This window comes from Scyliorhinus canicula, chromosome 18, assembly GCF_902713615.1.
Source record: "Scyliorhinus canicula chromosome 18, sScyCan1.1, whole genome shotgun sequence".
Classification (NCBI taxonomy): Eukaryota; Metazoa; Chordata; class Chondrichthyes; order Carcharhiniformes; family Scyliorhinidae; genus Scyliorhinus; species Scyliorhinus canicula.
The window spans coordinates 29,370,438-29,380,887 of NC_052163.1; the positions used below are offsets into that span (position 1 = coordinate 29,370,438).

General features: G+C 41.2%; 1 protein-coding gene across 1 annotated transcript in view; it reads left to right on the plus strand.

Annotated features, from left to right (window-relative positions):
- Positions 1-4,214, plus strand: part of LOC119953022 (ras-related C3 botulinum toxin substrate 3) — a 38,535-nt gene extending 34,321 nt beyond the window's left edge. Inside the window, exon 6 of the mRNA XM_038776796.1 lies at positions 2,635-4,214. Within this exon, the coding sequence (XP_038632724.1) occupies positions 2,635-2,765 (131 nt within the window). The 3' untranslated portion in view covers positions 2,766-4,214. The remainder of the gene's footprint in view (positions 1-2,634) is intronic.
- The last annotated feature ends 6,236 nt before the right edge of the window (positions 4,215-10,450 follow it).

Below are 10,450 nucleotides of genomic sequence, written 5' to 3' on the forward strand. Positions count from 1 at the left end.
GAAAACTAACAGCAATGGCTATAATTTGAAAATGGCAATAAAAAGATTTTCTTTTTAGAAATGCCTTCCCTATGCCCATCACCACCACTACCTCCACCTTCCCTCCTGCCCCTCCAACGGCATCATAATTGTATTGAGCAGTCTTCACTGACAACTGCCTTCACAAAACCCGTTTGATCTTTGCCTATCACTCCAGGACACAGTCATCAATTAGCGATGCCAACACCGTTGCCAATAATTTGGCATCCACGTTCAATAGTGATATCGGGTGGTACGACCCACACTGCTCCGGATCTTTATCCTTCTTTAAAATCAGAGAGACGGAAGCCTGCGACAATTTAAGGGGGAGTTTCCCCCCCCTTCCCTTGCTTCATCATACGCCTTCACCAGCAGTGGGCCAGGTCCGCCCCAAATATTTACTGGGATCCCGGCTGGCCCTGGGGTCTTCCCCAGGGTTTCACAGCAAGAGCAGGATGGCTCAATGCTAAACTTCAAATTTCTTTTCAAAGAATAACATTAATCAGCTTTAAGAAATAATTGGCTTTATTTTGATTGTGGTGGTGGTCAGATGTTAAATGCAGAAATCCACCACCATATTTGAGTTCCCAAACAAGATTATTGAGAAATTGCCGAGTCGGGTTTCAGTTTGCCCAATATGGAGTCATTCTGTTCCTGCAGGGATGTGCTCCACTGAGGAGCTTCTCACTTCCAGCCAGAGCTTTCCTACTCTTTGGGCCAAATCTTGTAAGGTTACCTGACGTCAGGTAAGATGATTCCAGTGTCCAGTGACTGGTCTTCCTCAACAGGTTTTGTAAGAAGTTTTACAACACCAGGTTAAAGTCCAACAGGTTTATTTTGAATCACTAGCTTTCAGAGCACAGCTCCCTCCTCAGGTGAATGAAGAGGTGGGTTCCAGAAACATATATATAGACAAAGTCAAGGATGCAATATGATACTTTGAATGCGAGTCTTCGCAGGTAATTAAGCCTTTACAGATCCAGAGGGGTAACCTGGTGTTATAAGACTTCTTACTGTGCTCACCCCAGTCCAACACCAGCATCTCCACATCATCAACAGGGTTATCTGGTTAATGTTCATCACTTCCCTGAATTACTGCAGAGCTATGTAACTTCGATCTGATCCCAGAACCTGCCACAGAGGAAAGCAGGTTACCAAAGATTGGCAAATGGGACAGGATATAGGCAGTAAAGGTTCAGACAAATTGTTGTGTTGTATTATTTCAATGTTACAGAAAGAATGTACAGTTTAAGACTCAAGTCAAAATAAAATGTGTTCTAAAGTTAATCTATGTACCTATAAAGCAAATAATCTTTTGTAATAAATTCAATTAGCATAACAGTAATGTGGGTGGGGAAATAGAGACCTAGAGTACTTTCATAATCCATGAATGCCTATAATTATTCGTATCGGGTTTCTGTTGTAAACATAAAGGCTCTGCATGACGCTGGAGGAGGGCCCTGCAGTAACTGAAAGGGACCTTTGTTTTAGCAGCTGGGAGAATTACAGTTCATCCTCCATTCTGTGCTGAGGGCACTGTTGACTTTTATTGTTGGCTTGTGAGAAAGTGAAGAAATACTCCACTTCCAATCCCCCTGGGAAAGTTTGCCTTTGTTGAACTACTTTGTGTTTCCTTGTTTACATAGCCTATTAACCCCCCCCCCCCCCCCCCCTCCCCATCTAAAATGAAGCTCAAATAGTACCATAATTAATTATTTGCAGAACCTTTTACGCACTCTTAGCATCAGTCTATGTCGGAGTTTTAATTCATAGAAACATTCATGGAATTCCAGTGCGGAAGGAAGCTATTCAGCCCACAGAGTCTGCACCAACTCTCTGAAAGAACACCCTACCCAGGCCCACTCCCCTGCCCTATCACTGTAATCCCATCTAATCTTTAGACAATAAGGGAAAATATATTGTGGCCAATCCACCTAACCAGCACGTTAGGTCTATGGGAGGAAATCGGAGGAAACCCACGCAGACACGGGAAGAACGTGCAGACTGCACGGCCCGAGTCAGTGCTAACCACTGTACCGCCTTAGTTTGACATTGCCCCATAAAGACTTAAATGTCATAGTTCAGCAGACATCTATTTTCTTTTCTGGATTTCTCTCCTGTGGACTGTTATGAAAAATATTCTCCAGCCAGTCTTCCAATACTTCACCTTCATCTTTGTTTTGAGTATCAACAGGCTATTTTAATGGCTTCAGATATCCGAGCTACACAAATCTTCAAGGCTATATAAATTGATTGAACAAAACAAAATCAGGAGTAAGTTTGCGAGCCTCAGTTTATAGAGGAGTGTGAACTGCTTACTCCAGAGTTTTTGCTGCACTGACTTGCAACCCAGACCATGGAGGCAGTGATGTTTGTCGAGGTTCTAGTGACTTTCTAACTGGTGAGTCGTGGCATATAGGAAACAGAACTTCAAAATCCTATGCAATGATATTCTGTTAGTACAAGTGAAAGAACTGTAATAGGCTGCAATTGAGTCTATTAATGAGTGACAGCTTAGAAAAAAGCCAAATATGCTCATCATTGAAGCAGTGATGTGGTGAGCTTGTGAATTTATGATTTGTGTTTTCAGCACTTTTTTTTCCCCCCCAAAAACAGGTGCTGTGAAGTACCTGGAGTGCTCTGCTCTTACTCAGAGAGGTTTGAAAACTGTATTTGATGAAGCAATTCGAGCCGTGCTGTGCCCACCACCCGTGAAAAAGCGTCGAAAGAAGTGCACTGTTTTCTAGGAAGAGACCGAGCAAGGGACCATACCTTCATAACAACACAATCTGCTGGTATTTTATCCAAATCGTGACCCTGTGTGGAATCGGACTGCAGAAGAAAGTGTTCTTCGTGTCATCTCTCTCTTGAGTTGGAACAGTTAGCCTTGAGAGTTAAGTCCTGAAGTCAGTAATTATTCTGTTAGCGCTGTGTTGGATTTTGTGTGAGGCAATGTGGCTGTCTTCATGAGTGGACTCCATTTTTTAAAAGCTGCAGTATCCCCTCTTTTGGTAGCTTCTATCCAGCTCGAGTCCAGTGATGTCCAAAATGACACTTCCATTGTGGAAACAGTATTAATGGGTGTTTTCCTCTTTGTGAACTTGATTTTTTAAATTTGTTATATAACTGACTCACTATTTGAGCAATGACAGGTTCTGCTATTTGCTGCCTCTGTTGTTCCTCTTTATTTGCTATTTCACTGAATGACAAGTGAACTCAAAGGACTGAACAATAGCTGTTCATGCCCTATTCTATGTCGTTGCCTTTTTTAAGTCCACTCCTGTTGCTGGCTAGCATCGTTTGTTAGTCCAGACCAGCAGTAGATTTTAGTGCTCATCAGTCCATATTGCCAATTATTGAAGTCAAGACATGCTTCTGTTTTCATTTTTCTTAAATGGGCTATTTTGAATATACATATACATTGAACAGATTATTTTTTCCCTCTAACTAGTACAGTACATTGGAAGTACATTAAGATTGTTGTCTAGAATGGACACTTTTGCATGGACTTGATTTTTCACCATTTTGTAACCATGTCTCATATGCGGAAAATCAAAATGAGGGGTACTGCGGTGTTATTATTGTAGAGATTTTTTTTGACCTTTTCTGTAAGCAGCTAGTTAATACGGGATCACTGAGTGCAGCATGGGCAAAAGTGCAAATTAAAAATGGGGAGGGGGGAGGCTTGTGTATGTGAAAGACTTGTGTAAAAAGGCTTTCTGCTGGTTATGTAAAGTCAGTGTTTAACTGTTGTGTTCATTAACTTTATTACAACACTAGCAGACTTGTGTTTTGATGAATAATTGATCAGGGTTTCTCCTTCATTCTAAATATTACAAGGAAATTGTAGAAATTGCCAGATGCCGTATCCAACTAGTGATGCAGCATTTGCTTGTTCCAGCTGACAAAAAAACAAATTTGACAATTTGGCATTTTCATTTTATAGCACTGGCCTGCATGATTTGAGTCTCAATATTTAATTCTAATCAACATCCTAGCCTTAAACCCTGGGAGAGAGCTGACTCTTCTGGTAATTTCACTGTTTAGTTTTGTTCTGTTGTTTGTGAATTCTTAAAAATGCATTCGTACAAGTTTTTGAGAGGATTTCTAACATGGCACATTCTCGAGGTGCAACGTCTTGAACCAAATTATGTTTTACGAAATGAATTTCATTAAATATTGTAGTATCCTCATTACCTTAATGTTATTGTTTTCTTTCTTATAAAACGTGTATAAGTCTCTCGCTTGTGTTTTCACATGCCATAGAGTTTCTCCCACGAAAACCTTCTAGAATATGCTTTCCGTATTCTTTCCATTGGGTGACATGATGTGCTGCTGATCGTGAATTTTACAGTTGTGTTGTACTACTTGGAACTGCTAAATAATTCATGACTGAGGTGAATCTGCAGAACAGCCTAAATTGAAATGTGTGCTGTTTTATCCAATTTAACTCTATTTTTCAGTGGCTATATGGTGTCATAGCCATGGGATGCACTGCAGCAACTTGCCAATTTTATTGTTCAAATACCTCCAGTTCCCTGATCCCTAACACTAAAAGGGACAAGCTGTAGAGACACCTCCCATCTAAATCCCCTGCAATTCACATAGAAATATATCACCGTTCCTTCATTGTGGAATTTTCCACCTAACGTATGGTTGCACTGTCACCAAAAAGAAGTGGTTCAAGGCCAATAATCTCTTGCGACAAGTAGTAATGGGGTATAAATGTGGTCTTGCCATCACCCTCGTCCAGTAAATAAAAGCTGATGGGGGCGGTTGTGGGAGCGGAGGGAATTGGACTTCGATGAAATTGGCTCCGAATTTTGAATCAAGTCCCTTTTGACATTTTTTGTAGAGATGTTTTGAGGGAAGAGAAAATTGCCCTGATGTATTTGAATTGAAGTAGAATTAATGTAGGCTTCTGTAAAATTACCTTGCATTACAGGTACAGTCGCACAGTGATTGTTATTCTGCTAGTAATTGAGGGGCCTGGACTAATGTTCTCATGATGTGAGTTTAAATCCCATCAAAAGCAACTGAGAATTTAAATTCAGTTAATGAAATACATCTGGAATATAATGCTAATCTCTAATAGTGACCATGAAAGATTACCTTGCCAATGGCCCATTTCCTGCACAAGAGGGGTGACGGGTAGGAAGAAACATGGACTGGAAAGTAGGCTTTACATATATACGGAATAAAGAGAAAACAACTTGGAAATCAAATGCATTACATATATATACCTGCGACTGCATAAAATTAATTGACCCAACATATATCATGACCCCATTTTTTCTCTGTGCTAAAAATCATTCTTTGGAGACCGTGCATGGCATGGTGAGTGACTAGCAGAAATGGGTCCTCCACCAAAACAATGAAGTACAAAGCTGGTTTCAAACTAAAAGTTAACATTGGAGAACTACAATGAGGGAATTTGGCGTTTAAAAACTGGTACAAGAATAGGAGGAAGTCTAAATCCGCCCAAGACTAAATGAGCCATCCAAACTGGAAGAATAAATGCACCATCAGACACCGGACCACACTGGAGTGGAAAGGTTCAAAATAACAGGACGCGAGACGAGATTTAGGATACAGCCTGCGTAGCCAACGGGAGTCTGGTCATTTTCAAATGTAAAACCATGCAGACCATCAAGTTCCCTGTAGGAACGTTTATTACTATAACGGTTGGATGGATGAGGCTGAAGTTGTGAATCAATAATATGTGAAAATTAATTGTGGAAGGTTTCAGGGCAGCGCTGAGTCATTGTGGAAAAAGTGGCGGAATTGATTTGGGTTGAAATCATGAACAGCATGGGAAGGAAGACGAGGGTGGGAGTAGTTTATAGACCCCAAAATGTGATCTCTAGGTCAGAGCATAAATGTGGTCTTGCCATCACCCTCGTCCAGTAAATAAAAGCTGATGGGGGCGGTTGTGGGAGCGGAGGGAATTGGACTTCGATGAAATTGGCTCCGAATTTCGAAGGGAACTGCAATTATCATGGGAGATTTTAATCTGCATATTGATTGGATAAACCAAACTGCCAAGGGTAGCATAGAAGAATTTGTGGAGTGCATCAGGTGGAACCTACTTGGAAACTGGCTATTTTAGATTTGGTTTTGTGTAATGAAGGAGGGTTAAAAAGGGATCTTGTGGTTAAGAATCCCTAGAGGATAACAACCACAATATGATGATAGAATTCCAGATGCAGTTGAGGGTGAACACCATTGGTCCATAACCAGTGTTTACAACTTAAATAAGGACAATTATAATGATACGTCCAAGGTGAACAGTAAACAAACCGGTCAGTAGATGTGCAGTGGCTGGACCATAATGCTCAGTGGGAGTTTTATCCCAATCAAAAAGAGGGATTCCACAAGAAAGAGGCAAAAATCCATGGTTAACAAAGGAGGTTAAGGATACCGTAAAATTGAAAAGCAGGATATAATGACCGTTTATTAGTGTCATAAGTAGGCTTACATTAACACTGCAATGACCATCATTGGCTGCAAATAAGTAGCAACATTCATGCCAAATGGGCTAAGGCAATCGTTTTGGTATTGTATGAAATGTTGCCCTGGAAAATGCTGTCCAGCAAAGTTTCAATAACTTTTTCACCAAACTGAAATTTTCAGTAACCTGTATTAAATTTCTATGTTATGAATGTGTACACTTCTATACTAAAAAATTCTCCTAAAGACATTATTCTATTCAATAAAAAAAAGAACACTGCAATGACGTTACTGTGAAAATCCCCCAGTCGCCACATTCCGGCGCCTCTGTTCAGGTACACTGAGGGAGAATTCAGAATGTCCAATTCACCTAACAAGCATGTCTTTCGGGACTTGTGGGAGGAAACCAGAGCACCCGGAGGAAACCTATGCAGACACGGGGAGAACGTGCAGACTCCGCACAGTGACCCAAGCGGGAATCAAACCCGGGACCCTGACACTGAAGCAACAGTGCTAACCACTGTGCTACCGTGTCGCCCTACAAAAGTGCCACGGGATAGCTGAGGACTGGGAAGTTTTTAGGATCCAGCAGCAAAAGAATAAGAAGCTCATCAGGGAGAAAATGAATTTGAGAAAACTTGCATACAGTGGGACCTCTACTGAATGAGGCTGGTGAATTAATAACAGCAAACAAATGGCGGATATGCTAAATAAATTTTACGATCAGCAGGGATATGGAGTATTCGAGAAACACGAGGGGCTAAACATGGACTAATTTAGCTGTTTAGCTCACGGGGCTAATCGCTGGCTTTGAAAGCAGACCAAGGCAAGCCAGCAGCACGGTTCGATTCCCGTAACAGCCTCCCCGAACAGGCGCCGGAATGTGGCGACTAGGGGCTTTTCACAGTAACTTCATTTGAAGCCTACTCGTGACAAGCGATTTTCATTTCATTTTTCATTTTCATCACCAGGACCCGATGAACTGCATGCCACGGTTTTAATGGAAGTGGCAGCAGAAATAGTGGACCCATTGGTTGAAACTTTTTGCAACTCACTAAATTCCAGAAGGGTACCAGAAGATTGGAAAACAGCCACTGTGACTCTCTTGTTCAAAAAGGGAGAAAGGCAGAGAACTATAGGCCAGTTAGTTTAACATCGATTGGGATGAGGCTAGAGTCAATAATCAAAAAGGAAATAGCTAATCGTGTAGGAGAGCTGAATATAATCAAACCTAGTCAACATGGTTTTATGAAAAGTAAATCATGTTTGACAAATTTGCTCAAGTTCTTAGGGGATGTAGCAGGAGTAGATGTAGTGAATTTAGTTTTCCAAAAGGCATTTGACAGGTGCCACTTTAAGAGGTTGGTGCATAAAAAGCCCATGGAATTGGAGGACGTGTCCTGGCATTAATTGAAAACTGTCCGTCACATAGAAAACAGACTTGGCATAAATGGGTCCTTTGAGTAGAAAGATCTATCTAGTGGTGAACCACCGGGATCAGTTCTTGGCCTGCAATTGTTCACTATTTACGTTCATCACCTGGAGGAATGGAGCAGAATGCAAGATCTCCAAAGTTGCTAATGAAATGAAAATAGGTGGAAGGGCATGTTGTTAACGATATTATTGTGCAACGAGATCTAGATAGATTGTGAAAACATGGCAAATGGAGTTTAATGTAGAGAAGTGTGAGGGCATGCACTTTGCTAGGAGAAATCCAAAGGCAGATTATCTGAATGGAGAGAGGCTGCAGGTGAGTGAAATACAGAGTGATCCTGGTGTTCTAGTGCATGAATCACATAAAGCTAGCAGGTAGGTGCAAAAAGGCATTTTGGCCTTTATTGCAAAGGGGTAGGAGTTTAAAAATTGGGAGGTTTTGTTGCAATTATTCAAGGTGTTGGTGAGACCTCACCTAGAATACTGCATACAGTTTTGGTACCTTTACCTAAAAAAAAGGATGGAGGCAGTCCAGAGGGGATTCACCAAAATAATTCCTGGGATGAGAGTTGTCCTATCAAGCGAGACGAAAAAGTCTGGGTCTGTATTCCTTCAGAAGAGTGACCTTATTCAAACATAAGGTCCTGAAGGGGCTTGACAGGGTAGGTGGTGAAATATTTGCATTAGTGGGAGAGTCTTGAACAAGGCAGAAGCTATGCAGGCAGCACGGTAGCACAAGTGGATAGCACCGTGGCTTCACAGCACGAGGGTCCCAGGTGTGATTCCCCACTGGGTCACTGTCTGTGTGGAGTCTGCGCCTTCTCCCCGTGTCTGCGTGGGTTTCTTCCAGGTGCTCCAGTTTCCCCCCACAGTTCAAAGACGTGCAGGTTAGGTGGATTGTCCATGATAAATTCCTCTTAGTGTCAAAAATGTTAGGAAGGGCTTTTGGGTTGGGGGGATGGGTGGAAGTGAGGGCTTAAGTGGGTCGGTGCAGACTCGATGGGCCAAATGGCCTCCTGCACTGTATGTTCTAAGGGATCGTTGCTACAAGATTAAGGGCCAGTCATTTAAAACTGGGGTGAACAGAAATTTCTTCTTGCAGAGAGTGGTGAATCTCTGAAATTCTCTGCCCCAGAGGGTGTTGGAGATTGAACCATTAGAAGTATTTAAAGTGGAGCTGGATAAATATTTGATAGATCGAGGAATTGAGGGCTATGGGGAAATGGCACAGAAAAGTAGTTGAGGCCGGCACAGTTCAGCTATGATCGTATTGAATGGCGGGGCAGGCTTGAATGGCCTACTCCTGCTTCTATCTCTTGTGTTGTGTTCTTTACACATGATACTATAGGCAAATTGGCCAGGATTAATTTGATTAACTGTGTGTTGGAGACTGAAGGCAATGAATTTGTCGCTGGAGAAAAAAATGCTGTTGAAGCATTCTCATCAGAACACATTCCCAAGAATACCAAATCTCAAAGGGAACAACGATTAAAACTTCATGAAATGAGGGTGTTGATTGGTAGCCTGTTCCCTTGTGCATTCCCCTTGGCAACACGCACCACTTTAATATGTAAATTGTTGTTCCCATTTGAGAGTTGGTGTTCTTGTACATCTGTTCTGATGAGTGCAAGACAAAAAGCTTCGACAGCAAATCTCCCCCCCCCCCCCCCCCCCCCCCACCCGTGAAATTGACTGTCAGGTTGTGGTGAAAAGCTATTTTAGTACAATTCACTTATTCAATAAACTCAAATTCATTTAATATAAATTATCATTTTCACATTTCAAAATTACAGTTCATACTCTGCTTATAAGTGCAGCCAGGAATTTGAGGCTACAACAGTCGATTTATAAACTGTGATCTATGATTTTTTTTTAATAACGCTTTTCAATGACTATCAGGGCCAAAATTGATAACTAAGTAGTTATTTGACTTTAAGAAGAGCTATGAAAAGGGATAGGGAAAGAAGGGGGAATAGCAATATTAAAACAATATAAAATATTGAAGCATATCACTTTCCATACATACAGTACAGCATACTGGATTCAGTAGTTGAGAGAGTTTGCTGTCAGTTGGTTGTCTACTGAACAGCGGAAAGGGAATTAAGAGAAATTTATAAACAAGTGAAGCAATTATTAACCGTAGACCTATCACTGTGGAAGATTTAAATTAGCCAACGGTAGTTTAGGATGTTTGTGATGAAATGGAACTTTTTGTTTGGCAATGTGTTCTCAATTTTAACAAGAAAAATCACTGCTTGACCTGGTTCTATCTAATGAAGCAAAACAAATCAGTGACTTAAAAGAGATGGGGGAGCAATATTTGGGAAACAGTGATGACAATAAGCACAATACAAGGGCAAATTAAGGATATCAAAGGAAAAAGAAATGAGGACAACATGACAAAAAAAAGCGTTATAAGCAAGCAGGGACTGTACTGAGATTGAATGGAAGGAAGAAAAAAGATTTGTTGATCACAGTAGGAGGTTTGTAAATGAGTGTACAAATCAACACATGCCAAGGGTGAATCATGCCACAACTTTGGATTCCA